This window comes from Molothrus aeneus, chromosome 9 (assembly GCF_037042795.1).
Source record: "Molothrus aeneus isolate 106 chromosome 9, BPBGC_Maene_1.0, whole genome shotgun sequence".
In the NCBI taxonomy this organism is placed as follows: Eukaryota; Metazoa; Chordata; class Aves; order Passeriformes; family Icteridae; genus Molothrus; species Molothrus aeneus.
In genome coordinates this window covers 2966108-2984580 of record NC_089654.1, presented here as the reverse complement: position 1 = coordinate 2984580, position 18473 = coordinate 2966108, and the positions used below count along the sequence as shown (strand labels likewise).

Genomic DNA, 18473 nt, shown 5'->3' with positions numbered 1-18473 from the left:
TGTCAAATATACAGCCACCCTGGGAAAGTCAAAATCCAATGCTTTCTCCTCTCTTCCAGTTGTGTCCTCTGTAAGTGTATTGTCCATAAAATTAGCGATTTAAAAAGGCATCAAAACATTATTTTTCATATTCATAGCGTCACTTTAAAAAAAAATGGTTAAAAATCGATTTGCTGGCCTCTTGGGGAAATGCTGTAATGTTTTTGGCTGTCTCCTACTTTCTGCTGCCAGCTAAAAGTACCATCTGGCTTGTTTAGGGCCCTTTTCCATATCAGGTGCTTCCAAAATTCTCCCCAACCAGAGGATTGTTTCGTTGGGTTGCTCTGCCTGCTGAGGCATGTGTCCTGGGCTGGGAATCCTACTGCTTCTGTTCCCTGCCATCTTGCTGACAGTGGTGTGTGTATGTTTGGGCACGGATCTTGCTGCCTCTCTCCCGAGGACATTTGCATCATTGTCAGCTGCACATATTAAATTGATATGCAGGGCTCAGAAACACGTATCCCATCTTTTGTCCCTTTGTTTGTGCAATTGTTGTGGTTTTAATTCTTCTTTGACACCTGGAATATCACAAAGCTGCTGATAATCTGTTGGCTACTAAGGGAGATGACATTGATAGAAGGATAATGTGTGTCAGACTTATATCTCGGTAATTGCGGACACACCCCGAACCCTTGCAGCTCAGGGAATGAATATCCTAAATCCATTATTAATTTGGAGAGTCGCATGTGGCAGTTGGCTGTGGTGTCATCCTCTCCCTGCAAGAGTCACTTGCAGGGGATTTGGAGGCAGTTTGGGTGGATCCTGCAGCGCTGTGCGGATGCGCGAGTCGCTCTTGGTGCGTCCCCGCTGCCATTTCGTGGCAGCCCGAGGAGCTGTGACAAAATGGGGTGGATGTCCTCCCTCCTCAGCAAAATGGGGTGGATGTCCTCCCTCCTCAGCAAAATGGGGTGGATGTCCTCCCTCCTCACCTGCTGGGAAGGCAGCTCCCCACGTGCCTTCTCCTGCCCAGGAGTGCCAACCCAAGCAGATGAGGAATGATGCTCTGTTGGGACCTCCTCCTTGGGACCCTTTGTTTTTCAAATCTACCAGTTTACTTGGAAATAGAAACACGCCCCTGAAGGGTTTATGAGTAAATTTGAAGCGCTGTAGCTGCAAAGTCCAGGCTTGATGTGATTGTGTGGGAAGAGGAAGGGTGTTTTGGAGCAGCTACTGCCGTAAGCTGTCTTGTCCTATTTCAAAGATGATCTGTGCCATACACTGCTGACTTTTCCTGTCCATCCATTAAAAAGTGAATTATGAAGAGTGCTGAGACAAACAGATAGGAGTTTAACCTTGTTAGTAAATATCAGGTAGCTGATATATACTGCTAGAATGTTACATCACAGCCTCGCTCTTCAATATAAGTTTATGAAATTATCTTGTTACTATATAAACTGCCTTGGCTGGGTACATTCTTCCAGAGGGTTATTGTTTGCTGGATGTTGGCACAGTAGCATGACTCTGAAGAGTCAGTTCACGATGTGGTGAATTTTAAAGACTTGGGAGATGGCCATATCTATTTTTCAGCAAAGGAATGAAAGCTTTTTTTGCTTTTTTTTTTTCCCCCTCCCCTAAGGTATTAAAAGTTTCAAAACATGTGCTGAAATGAAAAGGAAATAATAACTAAGACCTGAATGGGAAGTAGTGCCTCAGAGTACTGACTTTGTTTATTTGCTTGTTTCCCCCAAAAATCTTAATATTTCAAGTACAAGTTAATATTTTAAATCAAATTAACCTGTTCTCTGAACTAGTAAGGTACTTGAACATATCACACATTATTCATTTATTTCTGTGTGAGTGCAATAAAAATTTTACAAGCTGTAATCTTGTTCTTTTAATAGAGAGAAAACTATGCAGAATATGTTGCTTAGAGTATTAGATAAGCTGCAGTATGTTAATCAAATATTTTCATGATATGAGGGCAGTTGAGAAAACAGTACAATTTTTGCTAATGGCACTGGTAAGTAAACGGATCTATCATTACATTGTCATGAAAAGTGACATTGAGCAGAAACACCCTGCCAATCCCTAGAAGATAAGTATTTAATGTAATTAGACAGACACTGTCTCCTTTGTTGAACGTAGCATTAATCACCCAGAGAAGTCCAACTTTATATGAAATGGCTTTTTCTGATATGTCTTTGTATTAGAAAGCTTCTCACACGGTTTTGCCACGATGATATATTTGAAGAAATGACTGCAGCAGCTACACGGGTTTCCTCATGGCACATTTCTTGCTGTTCTGTGTTCCATAATATTTAATTCTTTTTTATTTAGCAGTGTTGCATTACGTAGCTGTGACTTGTTCCTAAGTCCAGAAAGTCACGTGCAATTGCAGCTGAACCCCTTTGAACCAGTGTAATGCATTCAAGTTATGAAATATAAAAGCAAAACAAATAGCTTCCATTATGTTCTTCAGTCCTTCCTCTGTGGTGTTAGCACAGGTTCATTGCTATGGCATAAGCAAAATGTTCCTTGCCTCAAATGCTAGTCCATAATATCACACACAAAAAAAAAAAAAAACAAAACAAAACAAACAAACAAAAAAAAACCCAAAAACAACCCCAAACAAGCAAAAAAAGAAAACTTCTTTTTATGAAAATCTCATTGTTAAATGGATGAAAAATGTTGCCCCCTTCCAGAATTCATTGGCACTACATTTTTTTTTTCCCTCTTTTTTTTTCCCCCCCCTCCTCTCTGTTGCTTGTAATTTGTACTGTGAAACACTGTCTGGTTATGAACTGGTATCAATTTGAGTCAGTGCACAGCTGTGTCTTCCCACCTTCTCAGTGGTGCCGAGGGCTTTGAAGGGAAAGAAAAGGGTTTAGTCAGAGATGACAGCCAACTTCACCGGGTAACAGGTGGAGGTCAACTTGGTTTATTTGTTGGGCTGAGCAGAGTGCAGAGATGAAAAATCTTTGCCATAATAAGGTTTAGGAAGAAAATGCTGACTAGTCTAAGCTTTGATTCCAGCTGACAGATCCTTTTCTAGTGTTCATTACTTGATTTCACAGTTCAGGCAATTTTAAGAGGCTTAAAATTATGTTTCTGCTCTCCTCTATAAAACTTTCCGATCACTTTCTAATTTTTGCTTTAAGTAAAGTTATAGGGACTCCCTGATATATCACTCCTGCCTGTAGACTCTTACAAAGTCAATATGCCATCAAAAATGTAAGGATAAGGTTTTTTTTTTTTAAACCCCTGCTTTCACTGATTCTTTTAATAAATGAAGCAAAAATAGAATCATGTGTAGGCACCGATTTGATTAGAAAATTAAAATTAAAATTAAAACTTTCTAAAAATTCCCCTGAATAGTGGATAGTAAGGATGCTTAAGAAGCCAGTGTTCCTGTCTGGGCATTTGGGATTTCTGTGCTAGCGAAGCCCGGAGTGCTGAGTTCCAGTCCCTGTGCTCCATCCCGAAAGGGAGCCACAGCCAGGCCCTGAGAATCAGAGCAGAACGTGCTGGCTTTGTGCGGCTGGGCTGGGGTGAGCACACACAAAGGGATCTCACTGGGCTGAGCTGCCTGCAGCCTTTGGGTCCCTCAAGTGCTCCCTTCCCTGTGCCAGCTCCTGGGAGGGACACAGAGGTGTTTCTCCTCTCCCATCCTTTTTCTTCCACCATCACCACCTCCTTCCTACCTGCTGGAGTGGGCAGAATAGGATTATCTTTAGCCATTTGCTAAAATCTTCCCCCTCAGACTTTCTATTACTTCTGCATTCATTCTTTGCAGGAAGAGGAAACTCACTGGTCAAACCCTTGGACACCAGAATAGTTGCATGCAGTTTCCCAGGGAGCCAGATAGCTCTAAAGCTTCCCAGTGAGTGACAGTTTCTCTCTTCTATTCTTCTGAAACATGTGTTTTACACATATACTGAAAAATGTTAATATCAATTTACAGCCAGATCCTTGCCTTTTTTTTTTTTTGCTTTTTTTTTTTTTTTTAATAAAAGGTTAAAAAAAAATCAAATCTCCCAAAGTATTTACACTTAGAGCACCTCAGCACACGTGTCACTTTTTTTACGTAGGAAAAAGTGTTGGATGCTCTTATACACATAACATCATTGGGCTTTTGAAAGCTGTTAGCTCATTCTGAGTTAGTGGCAAGAACGCTGGACTTGCCAGCACCAAACTGTGAAACCTTTTCTGTGTGACTGGTAGAAATCTCATGGGGGTAGAAATCCAAAAAAAAAAGAAAAAAAGGGGAGGAGGGGGGGGATGTGAATCTGTGCATTTGGATTCGAGCAGCTTCAATAGCATGATATCAACTTTGTCCTAGAAGTCCTTGAATCACAAATCATTTGGGAGAGTGTTTTGGAGAATTACCACTGTATGCTTTCCCTGGATTTTTACTCTCTTCTAGGCGTCCATTAGTTCCCACTGTCAGGGAGAGGATTCTGGACTAGGTGGATCCCTGTAATCTGATTTGGCATGGCTATTTTTCTGTGTTCCTAAGCTCATGAGATCAAGTTATGTAGGATTATTTCATAATGCCAGAGCAGCAGTTTCTGAGGTTGGACAAAGCTATCTAGCAAAAGTGTCTGATAAAAGAAAAATCCTGTCCCATACTGTAGCTTTCTTGGTCCAGTGAAGCAGCATCCTCACGCACACAAATCTTGTAAAGTTGCTTCTGATAGCTCCCTGTGTCCCTTGGTTTTTGTAAGCTAAAGTGCCATTTTCCTTTTTACAGCTTAATTGAACCTAAATGCACCCATTTTCTGCAATGTGGTATTTTGGTAATTTCACTATTTGCTCGTAAGTTTTCCCTTAAGCAAACTGAAAGCTTCCCCTTTATCACTTCACTGGGCCAAGATTTCACACAGTATCCTGCTTGCTACAAAATATGATAGTGTTCTCTCTCACCTTGTTTCTTTTTTCTTCTTTTACTTTCTTTTATAAAATCAGGATATCTAAGAAACCCCGAACACCGCGGAGCACTTCATGGTGGGTGTGCTTATTCAAACAATGCCAATGCTCTCTCTCGTTCTCGGTGCACAGAGTTGTTGTGTTGGTTTGGGGGGGATGTGCCAGGTGCCCCCTCTGGTGTGGATTCTCCTGTGTCCAGCAAGGACAGAGCTGGTGCCAAGCACTTTGCCGGAGTGCCAGCGCTGGAGGAGGCACTCCCATGTCACCTCTGCCCCTGCCGTGCCTGTTGTCATGGAATTTGCAGGGGGATTTTCCCTGGGAGCCCTCTGCCTCTCTGCCTTCACCTGCCCAGTGGGTGGCAGGGGGCTTGGGCAGCTCCCAGGAGCATTCCTGCAGGCAGCAGGGCCATCCAGGCTCCTCTGGAAACGATGCCAAAGTGCTCTGCCTTCCCTCGGGGAATCCTGGAGCCACTGGGGATGCAGAGGAGGGAGGCTGAGCTCACCTGGCTGGTGTCACCTGTGGGGAAGTGGCTTCAGTCTCTCTGCCTGGTGGCAGGTGCCCAGTGCCATTCCAGTGTGCAGCTGGACATGGACATTCCCAGGAAGGAGCACAGCAGCTACAAATCATTTCTGGTGTTGTGGAGGGTTCAGTCCCGTGACTGTCAAATTGTCAGAGGGTGAAAACACCGGGAACCACTGGATACCAAAACAGAACAGTTCCATGAGTCCACTCTCGACCTGCCAAATTATAAATCCCTTGGTACAATGCACACAAATTCAGTTTGCAACTCTTTCTTCCTTTGGAATAACCTATAAACTCTTCACCTCAAATTGTGCAGAAATCAGGTGGCTTTACAGTCTGTGGTAAATCACCTGGGCTATTTTCAATCCTGACCACAGCTCTTTTATTAATTAAAACACATGTCCAATGGCACTGTACACCGATTAAATCTTCAAAACCAATATTAGCACCAAACTTAGTCTTGTCATCATAAAAGTCATTTGAAAGCATTACCATGCAGTAACTGAGGTCACAAGTCCAGAAAATCTGCATATTTACCCATCTCCATCTCATGCCTGGGGCGTTCAGCAGCCATCATTGTTATATATAGCCTGGGTAGCCAATGATGGTTTGATGACATGCAAATAATGAGCAAATGATTTTTAAGAAAATTAAATAAATAAATAAATAAATAAAACCCCCAAAATTTTACTCCATCCTCTTCAGTTACTAAAGATTCCCTTTAGTATCACTCGCAATTTAGGATCCATATGCATCTTCAGGAAGATATAGTTGAAACATAAATCTATTCTGGGTCTTTTACTTGCAAAAATATCATACCTCAGCTATAATCATATGCAAAGACTTTTTAGAGGGCTTTGTAAATGCCATCCAAATTTATGATGGCATTTTTTGCCTTGCAGCTATAGATGTTCCATCCCCAAAGCACCCACATAAAGGTATATTCTCCTATGGATGGCTGCAGTTTGTCCCTGCTGCTATATCTAATCTGCCAAGTGTGCTGAAAAACTCTCAAGTAGCATTTGAAATGAAACAAATGTAGTCATGAATTTTAGACGAGATGTCTAAAGACGTCATTAGAAATTTTATTTTTTTTTATTCTCCTTGCAATATATATTTATACAATGGAAAATTATGCCGAAGCTGACATTAACTCAAAGGCAGAATTGAACTGTTATCCTGCTGTTTATTGCTCTTCTCATTAAAGTTTTTAAATATATAACTCATGAAATTATGTTTTGAAGAAATTGGTTAGATTTCAGTGCTAATTTATTAGTTATTGAAAGAACTGCTTGGGTGGCAGAGCAGGAATGAAGCCTAACTTAAGCGACCTAAAACAATCCAGATGATGCTGTAAACACAGATACAAACAGACAAGGTAATACACTCTATGAGAACATTGTACCAAACAATTTAGGCAGACTTTCATGGGGTAGGATTTAAAAATTATTGTGAATATTGAAGTGCTCGGCTTTAAAATTCTGCAGGCAAGGTTGTCCATCACTATAAAGTGATATTTCTCCTTCCTAAATGGATCTGTGCTCGTTTGCAAAGGAGAAATTTCAGCCTTCTTTTTCCCTAAGTGACATCAGAATTTTGATTCTAACTTGAATTATCATTTTTGGCTAAAAATTGCTGAGGAGTCCAAAAGCATTTAAAACCTAAAGCCATTGAATCCATTTAATGCGCCTTTGGCACCTCTCTTTCTCTTTCTCTCTCAGTCCTTTTTGAACATTCTGGTCCTCATTTTAATCAATCTCTTTTTATTAAGTTCTTTGGCTCATTTACTTGTACGTGCATTTGCTTTATTTTGTTTGGAACATTTCTTTTGTAGTGTCTTGAAAAAGAGTTGTGACATTTCTTTTGGATGGCTTCTTAAGTATCTGGCAGTCACCTATGATACGATGTTGATGGGTACGGATAGATTAGCTCTGTTTTCCTGATGATCTGTCAGATGTCGAGTTCTGAGGAAACTGGATGTGTGTGTTGGTGATGCATATGCAGCAGTTTGATAAGTGGATAGAGGGGGAGCTTTCATTTTTCTTCTGTAAAAATCACTGTTTATTAAGCTGGATTTAGCCTCGTGAAGCGAGGTGCTCCGCTGGCAGGTAGTTAATCAGTGATCATGGTAACTCCGGCTGCAACCAGGGGAGCCAGTACCCATTCAGAGCGTAGAAACTAAAGAGCACTTCATTAGGATGAGTGAATTTCCATCTGTGTTGTATTTTGTGTATACTGGAGCAATTAATACAGTAAACTGATGGATGGCAGTCAGTGTGATCGTATCTCGGCTGATGACAAAGTTTGCTCAGCACTAAATTGAACAGACTTGCTATGACTGGCAGCAGGGTAGCCGTCAACGTTTCAAGAAGCTTGAAATTAAGAATTCCCCAGGAATTTGAAGGAAAAAATAGAGCAGCTGATCAGCCTTTCTGTTGATACTGATTTCAGTGGAATTGCTGGAATAATTCGCACAAAAGGATGAAAATTCCTTGAAAAATGCTTCCCATATATTCAGTTTTTTTCCTTCAACAGCCGGCTTGTTTTTCTGCATCATCTGTTTGTTCTGCATGTTGTTGAGTTCATGGTCCACCTGGTAATACCTGAGCTTCCATGATTCCTTTTCCTAGTGTGCCTTGGGAAGGAGGATCCAGACCATGTTTCACTCATAGCTTTTGTTATGAAATCTCCATCAAGAGTCTAGTGGCAGAGAGCTACTGGGAATATTGGGGTAATTATCCAAAGGTCTTTGGAGATGAGTATGAGCTGGTCTACAAACCCAGCTAACGAGAGATGGAGTTGTTGTGTGAGATGTGTGCAGGTAGAATAATGTCAGTAATTAATCAAGTGAAATTGGATGGATTTTCAGGTGTAGATTTGGAGAGAAGGGGGATTGTTCTCCTCTTGCTGTGACTCCACTGACTCCATCAGAGTTAATCCTGATTTTTTTTAGTAAGGAACGTGGCAGGTACATGGAAAAGAGGTTCACAGATACTTGTTTGTTCTGGGGAGGATTTGTGCATTCAATTCTCACGCATCATTTTCTGGTCCATTTAAATATATATCAGCCTCATACATGAACATTTGAAGACCTTTAGCTGTACTCAAGGAAGACTCTTATGTGGTGCGTTTCTAGTACTGGCAAACATAAGGAGGTAGAGGAATTAAACCCACCACAGTGCTCCAGTGCCCCTTAGAAGATGAGGAACACGAAGTTTTCCTGTGCACTCATTAAACTTGGGCTGGAGGTTTGCGAAGTGCAGAGTTTTGGAAAGTCTTTCTGCGGGACTTCAACATCCAATGGCTCCAGTAACCAGAGTCTCCCAAGGACAAGGATCCCATTTGCGCTTGCATTATGCATTTGAGCAGAAGGGTGTGATGCATGATGTGGAATGAACAAAATAATAACTCGTGTGTTTAGGGAAATGCCAAATTAATGAAAATTCAGAAAGCTCTAATGTTGAAAAAAAAAGCACACAAATTCCTTGATAGAAATATAATGCTGCTAACAGTTTCAAGATTATTGTTGTCTGAATTTTCTGCTTATTGTATACTGCAATTAAAATTCTTCTCGACTGAAAAACCGATGTCAAATTAATATTTCCTTTTGGAAAAAAATACGAAAGTACACATCTTGTTCCATTTAGCACCATCATGGTCTTTGATCAGGTTCCCTCTGTCCAGTGAATAAAACAGATTTATGTTAATGGGATCAGGCTCAGACCATATATGTTTGGCATACATATAGAATCACATGAACACAAGTACAGTAAGTTAAAGTAGCACACCCACTCAGGCTTCCATCTGCGTTTTATGCCACAAATCCCTTTATTTTCTTCTTTTATTTAGCAATTAACTTCTCCATTTATTCTGTAGTTAAAAGCTGCCGTAAGATGAAAATAGACTAAGTCTGATTTTCGTCTCTCTCACTCTAAATAACATTGAGAGGAGACTCAGACCTGGATTCTGAAAGCTGTGCTCCCTAAAAGTGCCAGGTGTGGCTGTGATTTGGACAAGAGTCCTATCCACAGAATAGTAAGGAACACTTTTAACCCCCACCTGGGTTACCCAGCCGTTGTGTTCTGGCTGTTCTTGTTTATTCCTTGCTCAGAGCAGATGGATGGAGAGAGGCAGGGAACGGGGAGGATCCTTGGCTCCATTCCCTATCCACCGGCCAGCGCAGCTGAGACGGGCTGGGGGAGATTCTAATTTGTTGCAGCCCTGCACCAGAGAGCAGAGAGAGGAGAGCAGGGACTCAGAGGTGTCCTCAGAGCTGGCACTGCCCCTTCCTCGGGGTCCTGTGAAGTGCTGAAATCTGCTGTTCAGTGCAGTGGCTCCCGGGACCGACGCTGAGCAAAGCTGTGCAAGGCAGCCCCATCCTCCCGGGATGCATCCCCAGCTCTGCCCAAGCTACCTTCAGCCTTAACTTTTTAATTTCCTGCATCCCTGAGCAGCACAGGAGGGGCCCTGCGGACTGGAGGCCGCTAAATGTGTTAAAACTCATTAGGTTTGGAGCAGAAGACCCTTAAAACTAGCCAAGAGTCTCAAACGTGGGTGCCAGAAATTAAACACCTAATTCAATGTTTAGCCACCTACCTTTAGTTCCTTCCTCACAGTTAACATACGCTGTGCCACCTCATAGGTGGCCTGATTTTCATAGGCACCAGGCACCTACAACTAACTCAAGTGTTGAGACTGCTCACCTAAGTGAGACTTGTAGAATTCAAAGTTTTTCTGGGTGATTAAACAGGAGTCCCCTCGCTCCCAGCTCCCGAAAGGAGCTTCGATAGAATGACCAGCGCTGTAACATATGGCTTAGCAAGGGGAGGGAAAAAAAAGAAGAAAATGAGTATTAGAAATGGATGGACTAAAGAATACTCAGGATATATCAGGCACATTAACCAAACATATGGTGCTAAATGAGATATTTTTTTTAAATTGCAAAAAAATTGACATTCCTGGCAGTCTCAAGGATAATGTGACATGGCTGTGATAAATTTAGAAGAATGGGACATATTTTGGCTTGTTCTTGGAAACCTTTTTCTTGCATGCCGACTGTATTTCTTCTTTTATTAACCCATTCAAAGAATGTTTGAATTTTGCTGCTAGAGCACCATGCTAGCGCAACATAAAATGTGAATGATGCTAATTGCTTTGCACTGCCTAACTTTCTGTCATACCCTCCCCTCTTAAAGGACAAAACATGCTTTGGAAATGAGCTGGCAAGCTCATCTTCTTCTTTCTCCTGGTCAATATTAAGTGATGTAATTAAGCTCCTGTTTGCATATTCTTCTGAACTAGGAAGCAGCCATTTTTTTCTTGAGATCTGATGGATGTGATCACTCAAAATAAAATGTGTCATTACAAACCCCAAACAAAACAAAAACATGGTATAGTTGGACTGTTCCAAACCAATACATATCAAAATACCCTGGGAAAAAAATAAATAAATGAACCAAACTTGTGATAATAATGGCAATCAGAACGATAACAAACAAATAGAGCAAAAGAAGTAGCAACCAATTATCAGCGCTTCAGTTTGTTTTTCTACTCAATTTCCCTGCATAGGGTTACATTAAAATCTCTATTTTCACATGAAAGCCTCTGCCTCAACCTTAGAAAACCCATCCCCATATGAACATGCCACTGCTCAGCATTGCCACACTCAAGGTCATTCATCAGCTTCTTTGTAGCTCCTCAAGTTCCAGTGTTTGGACACAATCACACGAACTTGCTGCAGCTTTTAACCATTTTCCACTCCCTCCTTCCACAACCCCGCTGTGGTTTAGAGATGAGTCCCGCAGGGGTTTTTTTAAACACAAGGGTAAAAGAAAAGCTGTTTCATTTTTTTCAGAAGCTTTATTATCTTCGCCCTGAAGAGGGTTTGTAGCCAGGGAAAGCAGGGAGCAGCTGGGCCACAGAGTTGAGATCTCATTCCTCCCCTGGCCTCTGTCACCTGCCCAGGGCTCAGGTAACTCATGTCCCACCTGGGTCCCTGCTCATGGGTTGCACAACCTTGCTCTTGGAGCAGCTCCCACGCTGGAAAATTTTAGTGACCTCCCCTGTGCATAAAAGTCTCTTGGAGTGTCCATAATATTTTGTACTTAGAGCTGGGGTTGACACTCTTTTGGTGTATCCATCCCCAGTTCTTCCATCATAGGGAAATCTGGGTCAGCAGCACCATTAATTCCTTTGAGTGTCCTTGCCCTGAATGTGGACATGCCATGACCAAGTTACATCCCACTGGAGCAGAAATTCAGCAGGCTGCTCTGGAATATTTCATTGAAACACCTCAGTTCAATCTCCTTTTCTCTCTTCCCCCGAAACTGAATTAATCTATGCTTTTGTTCCTACTCCAAAGTCCCTAAGACCACATTAAAAAAAAAAAAACACAACAAAAACAAACAAACAAAAAACCAAAAACAAACAAACAAAAACTTCCCCAAAAAACCCAAAAAATTACACCCCCAACCCAATATTTTTCTTGCATCATAGTCAGTTCTAAGCTTTGGTTTTTCAAATGTTAAGTCTGTAACCTTTCCTAAAAGCCACCATAACAACAAACCTTGTAGCAAACAAGTTTTGAGGCAGAAAGCTGCAAGTACAACACTGGAACTCAAACCATCCCCTCACTTTGTTTAACTTACAGAAATATAAACTCCAAAGCCTCACTGAAACCATTAAGGCCCAGCAGTGCAGAGTATACAGTACAAGAAGGCTCCTGCATATTGCAATCAACATCCCAGGGACTATAAAACTAGTCTTATTAAATATAAAGTTAATAATATAGCCCAGAGATAATCTTGTCCAGGCCTCTCTCTTTACTTTTTTAACAATTAAATACTATAAAACACAGAGTTGGAAATAAAATTAAATTACTTTGCTGGTGGAAGTTCAACTTGCACACTACATGATATTTTGCTTTTCCCCCTGAAATCTCCACCTTTGTTTAGCTGTATCCCTATGGATGTGCAGAATGCCTGATGGGCTGTATATACTGGAAATCTTGAGTTTTCAGGATACATTCTGATAGTCAGAATACCCAGATGCATCTGTAACTGCAAAAATACAGGCTAGTGCAGACAAACGTGCATACTTTTCATTTATATCCTGTAAAATTATTCCATCCAAGCATGTACCATACACAGAAAAGGCTCGGGTTTTAAAAGCCCGTTGCAATGTGTTCATTCCATTAATTTTTTTGATACCACAGCTATGTTATGGCATCAACAGGAGTTATTCTCACCCTGTATACCAAACCAGTCAGATGAGTACCACACCATTTCTGCCTGTCCATGGCAGAGGTTTCACCCAGTGACAACTTAACTCTGATTTTCATTGGGAGCCTTTGATGCAGTTCAAGGGCATTGTAACAACTCCAGAATAATTCCAGTGCAGCTTCTAATATCAGGACATAAATACCATTCACCCTTTAAAAAAAAAAATTGAAAGCGAAAGAGAGCCACATAAATGTATAACTTTCAAATACCTTTGAAGTCAAGAGAGTGAGGGGAGGAAGAGTTTGAACTCAGAGAACTCCATTCTCTGGTTGTGCCTTGAGTCGTGCGGCACATTTAAAAGATCCATTTGCAATAATCTACTAAAACCAAGGAGTGAAAGACAGAACTCATAAAAAACCTGTAAAAATCCAAATGCTCCAGCTATTACAGATTTCTAAAAATAAAGCAGAGTAGGTTTCAGTAGCAATAATAAGCTGCATCTTGTCTGTATTTCAGCTTTATAAGAAAAATATGGCTGCCTTTTAGTACTCATGGCTCAGAGCAAACCATGGCTGCTTCTGCCTTGAGAAAAAACAAAACCCCACAAATAAAAGTGAGCTTTCAGCTTGCTGTTGTGTTGCGTTTCATTTGTCCTTTAAGTGTGTCTAGCTGCTTCTGCACCCCCTTTCACAATGCATAGGCTGTCGTTCCATGACCTAGCATTATTAAATTGCACTTATCAATCATTCTTGCCAGGAATGCCATCGCCAACTACATTAAAGAAGTCAGAGAAGTCTGGTTTCAGCAGTCCCTCGCCTTCGCAGACCTCCTCCCTTGGAACGGCTTTCACACAGCACCATCGACCTGTCATTACAGGACCCAGAGGTGAGGCCTTTCCCGAGAGCCCCCAGCACTGGAGGGCAGCCAGGGCGCCGTGGCCGTGCCAGCGCCGCTCCAGGAAAGCCATCGCCGCCTGGGACCGCCCGCGAGGGGCTGCGCCACACCCAGCAGGGCTTAGGGCTCAGAGGCTGCTTCTCTTAGGCTGGGCCGCTTTTGGGAGAGCTCCTGACGACCACCCCAGGTGGAAACGCTGGTTTCTGGGGCCTTGGGGTTTTGTTGGAAGAGGGTGTGGGGAAAGGGACAGGATGTGTCTTCTGCTCGTGGCCATCCATCACGTTGACTCGGTCCAACTGCTCGAGACAGGGACCCATCCATCACTTCTGACCCACGCCTGTCTTCCAGCTCTGTGGACTTCCTTCTGCCAGTCATTTATTCTTGTGCTGCTGGTGTCAGTGTGCCTTGTTAGGGGACTCCTTTGAAGTTGGTTCCTGCAATACTTTGGCTGGTTTCTTTCTCAGTACTCTTCTGACTGACTTTCCAAGTAAAAGAGATGTCCTCTGGGTCTAGATGTGTTTATACAGTTTTGTTAGAAAGATGCATTTGCATTTAGCCTAGAAAACTAAATGCAATACGGAGTTCACGTTTGAAAAGGAACTCACTTGGGCATAGAAGAGACACAAATGAATGAATCCTCTTACAAACCTCTTTGGAAGATATAAAAATAGGAGTGAATGGTTGTGACACGTTTCTTTCTGCTATGAAATTTTGTCTCATTTAGAGAAGATTATTAAGGAATTGGTCGAATGGTGAAGCATAAAAATGCATATTAGCAATTCATCCTAGAAATTATCTGGAAATGTCTGTTTGGCATCAGCGTGGTTTTACTGAGGGCAGCATAAACCAGGAGGAGCCTCTTTGTCTGCACATCCAGGTGATGTGGTGAGAAATGGTGGAGTTGCACAAAGTTGAAGCAAGGTCAGACTTGCACTTCAGGAGGTTTTTGTGCTTTGTTAAATCTGCTTATTGTAGTTTGATTTGTTGTGGTTAATCCATAAAAATTATTCATTACCCTTAGACATGCACCTAGATCCTCAGAAGAAAGTTAGGCATCTAAGCTCTACAGAGATTTCCCTTGAAATTTGGATCCGAGCTGTCTGGCAAATATGTCCTCTTTTAAAAGCCTTGATAATTGGTGATACAAGTATGACTAATATGAAGCTTCCATTAACATTCTATTCAGTGCACATCAGCTGACTCCCAATTCCTGTCTTTTAGAAGTTCAGCCTTTTAGATTTCAGTTGTTGATTGATTAGTTAATAGGCCTTTCTTTATTTAGCTGTGTTTTACCTCACACTAATTTTTTAAGATCATTGACTGCCTTTGTCTGCCCCTGTTTAGACCCTCTGTGCTTTGGATTCTTGTGTGGTTGAGAGAGGAAATGTCTCAGTGGTGAGGCCTTGTTTAAATCTCATCTACAGTCTGTTTTCACAAGACTTTTTCTGTGCACTGAGGGATTTCTACTGGCTACGTGAGAAGAACATTCAGTGGGAGCCAGAAAAGCAAATAGAATCATTACAGTCCCACATTTTGTTTGTTTGGAAGGAGATGTTCTTTACTAACTCCACAAAGAAGCAACACAGCTTTTAAATCGCCATGGTTCCTAAAAAGTTAACCAAAACTGTTCTTCTGCAACATCATTTAGAAGCATCTTCTATTTTATGCTCGTTCGCAAACAAAGTCTCACTGACTTTCAGCCATCCATGGTTTCTTTAAGTGCCATCATCCTGAAAAAATCTTGTCCCAGACTCCATCCTTTGTTCTTTTGGGACATTCCTCCTCAGTATTCTCCATCCACAGCACACTGGCTGTGTTTATTTCCCTGCTGCAACAATCATTCTGTTAGTAAAGGGTGATACACTGAGATGGATTATTTTCTGCAAATCCAGCTTTGTTCTTTATCCCATCGCCTCCGGCGTACTTTAGGGACAGTAAGCAGAAGAGAGAAGCTTTTCAGGTATCAGAAGTGGCAACATAAAGAGTATAATGCTGTGGTATAAGAGGATATAATTGAGAGATTCACTTCCACCAGCAGTGACTGGGAGTTGTGCCTCTGCAGGGATGATGGTACAGCACACACAGGCTAAATTCCCTCTGGACACAGGTGCATTATGTAAATGGTCAGTGGCAGGTCATTCTGAGGGGTCTTTGGAAAACAAAGAGCAGGATTTAATCTCCATTGTGCAGAGGGATTTCGGAGGAAGGGGAGTTGTGAGTAAGTAGGTCACCACCAGAGTAAGCTCCTCAGCCAACACGACGATCACAAGGAGGTTCCATCTCCTTCTCATGCTCGTATGTGCAAGTTTATCACTTGGATGTGTGTATGAGATGCATTTGTAAAGCATGATCAAAATAGACAGCAGAGAAGAAGCTGTAGACTATTCATGGCAGGTGTTGGCATTGACAACCAGCGATTTATAACTTCTCGGGAATATTCCCGAATCTTTCACACGCTTCCAAGCATCCCTTGGAACACACCGCACATCTGATGCTGGGGTGTCCCAGGATACTGAATGCCCTTCCCTGTGGTCCCCACAATGAGTCATTCTGGAAACAAAACTTCCTTGGAGGAGGAGTAAGATCCTTGAGAGGATTTCCTCGCTCTGAGGTGCTCCACCCAACGAACCAGTTGGAAAACCTCTGCTCTCGTGGAATTGCCTGGATGTGCTGTGCTGTGGAAGGCTGTGCCCTCGTTCCTGTGAGCTCTGGTGCTGCTGCCAGTGCCCAGCCCAGCTGGGCAGTAGCCAGGAGAGAGGATCCGAGCTGGCTGACCAGCAGACCAGATGTGCAGCAAGTGCTGGCGCACGGATGCCAATGCTTCAGTGACTCCTCAGTACTTCCAACAGATGGTGGCAAGATCCAAGTTTCTTTGGTGATAAGCTAGCAAAGTGATTCATGGAGCCTCACTTGATGATGGCAGTTTTTTGGGCATGACTCTATGAATGCACCATATGTCTTCTCTGGACCAGCGTGGTTAGGATTCAGTGTCTGGCAGATGGTAAATTGATCACCTATAGGGTGGCTTTAGCATCACTATCAGTTTTAGAATTTATTTCAATGCCTTGAAAATTGGAGCAGCCAGATCTCTCTCCTACTCAGGCATACTTTTGTTACCTGCAAATGAGATTATTTGGTGGTCAGCGTAGCTCACCACAGCACTCCAGCATTGCAAAGCCATTATGGATTGCTGGCATCTCACAAAGCTTCCCAGAACACTTGAACTCTTCACCAGGCAGTGAAGGATTTAAATACTATGGGTGACAGCAGTATTTACATAAATGGTTTTAGGCTTCCATGTATTGCTCCTTACACTCTGGTGACTTTATAACTGGAGCTGGCTGAAACGTTAAATTGACCACGATCTTGTAAAGCCAGGATGTACAGCAGCCTGTGCTGCAGAGCATTCAAGCATTCCCATGGAATATGACAGTGTGGATCCTGCAAGCCAAAAAAGCAAGGAAAGAAAAGGCAAGGAAAAGAAAGAAAATAACAATGAGATGGTGTGTTAGGAAGATAAATGAAGGAGAAACACAATTACAAGAAGCAAGAAATACAGCACGAAGGCAAGAACCCAAGGAAGGGGGTGTGTGAGAAGAAGGGATGAAAGTCAACTAGTGGACTGGTTTCCATTATATTAATTTCCTCCATAATTACCATTGCCACTTAGACTTTTATCAGGACAAGGCCTGCCAGGGAAACGCTGCAGCACAGTACTCTCTGCCCATGCCAAAGTGGCAAAACCTTTATGTCACATATCTGGAATGATACTGTGTCCTTCTCTATCAGCATCCTCCACTGGGTCACCAAAGTCCTGGTGCCTGCTCGCTGTCCTGTCAGCCAGCTCCAAGGGAATCAAAGTGAAGGCTCCTGGTGTACACTGTACAAAGGCATTTTGTGATGTCCCGTTCTGTCACACGAGTCTCTGTGGCCGCTTCTTGGTGCTGTCAGCTGGCACAGTGGTGTCACCTTCTACTTCCCTCTGGATTTTGACAAAAACAAACCAGACACAGAGAGTGGTGTCAGAGAGCCAGGAGAGTCACACCACAAGGGCGAGGAAGCCACGAACAGCACAGGGCTGACCATCAGATGAGTTTGCATGATGCAGTTTACAATGTCAGGACAGCTGCCTGAGCAGGGGAAGATTTTGATTTTCTGCACTCACTCTGGAGCAACCTGGTGCTGAAGGAAAAGCAGTTTCCCAACAGATGGCCTCAAGGTCGGGCTTTAGCCATGCCACAATCCCCAAACTGCTGCAGCCCGGGCAGGGAGGGCAGAGAGGGAGACCTGCAAAGGGTTAAAGCTCCAGCTAAACAAAAGTCAGCGACCGTGTAATTAAAACTCTACCTTTGTTGTATTGTCAAGAGTTAGCCTGTGACATAGGAAATATTTAAAGGAGCAGGCTGTTCAGCTAATTTGTGTGTGAGTGAACTGCTTAGACAGTCCTATCCTAAATTAACTGTAAGGCCACCCACCGAGCTCGCCTCATAAAGGGCCACGATTGCTCAGCTCCGTTCTGTATAACCCTTCAATAATTACTAGATAAATGCATAACTAAAACCTCTATTACACTAATAATTTGTACTGAGATAGATGTGTGGGACACCATGCTGGGTTAATTTGTCATCCCTGCAGCAAACTTCTGAAGAGGGCTCTTTTGCAGAGGAGTTGTGTTAATATGTTGCTCCAGTGAGGACATGTTAGAGCAACAAGATGACTTGGTCGCTTAATCTCCTAAAGAGGCAAAATGCCTGGAGGGGAAGTGCCAGAAAGAAGAAAGGGGGGTGATTAATACAGTGGACCCAGATTTAAACTCATCCTGACAAAAGGAGCTGATCTAACTGAGCTAAAGAATGGGGGGAAGAAAAAGGGGAGTGTTAAAAATACTAATAGGATTTCATGCATCCCTAAAAAAATAATATAAAAATAAAG

At 42.5% G+C, this 18473-nt stretch overlaps 1 protein-coding gene across 12 annotated transcripts in view; it reads left to right on the top strand.

The window, feature by feature from the left end:
- The window catches only part of NFIA (nuclear factor I A), a 242298-nt gene that overhangs the window by 182765 nt on the left and 41060 nt on the right, over positions 1-18473 (top strand). For 4 of the 12 annotated variants that reach the window (XM_066556103.1, XM_066556104.1, XM_066556102.1 and 1 more), the window contains exons 7-9: positions 3773-3859; positions 4945-4983; positions 13404-13532. The exons of 3 other annotated variants lie outside the window; for them this stretch is intronic. In XM_066556103.1, coding sequence (XP_066412200.1) covers positions 3773-3859; positions 4945-4983; positions 13404-13532 — 255 coding nt within the window. The remainder of the gene's footprint in view (positions 1-3772; positions 3860-4944; positions 4984-13403; positions 13533-18473) is intronic. 5 more of the 12 variants (XM_066556114.1, XM_066556108.1, XM_066556105.1 and 2 more) reach the window with 4 other exon arrangements.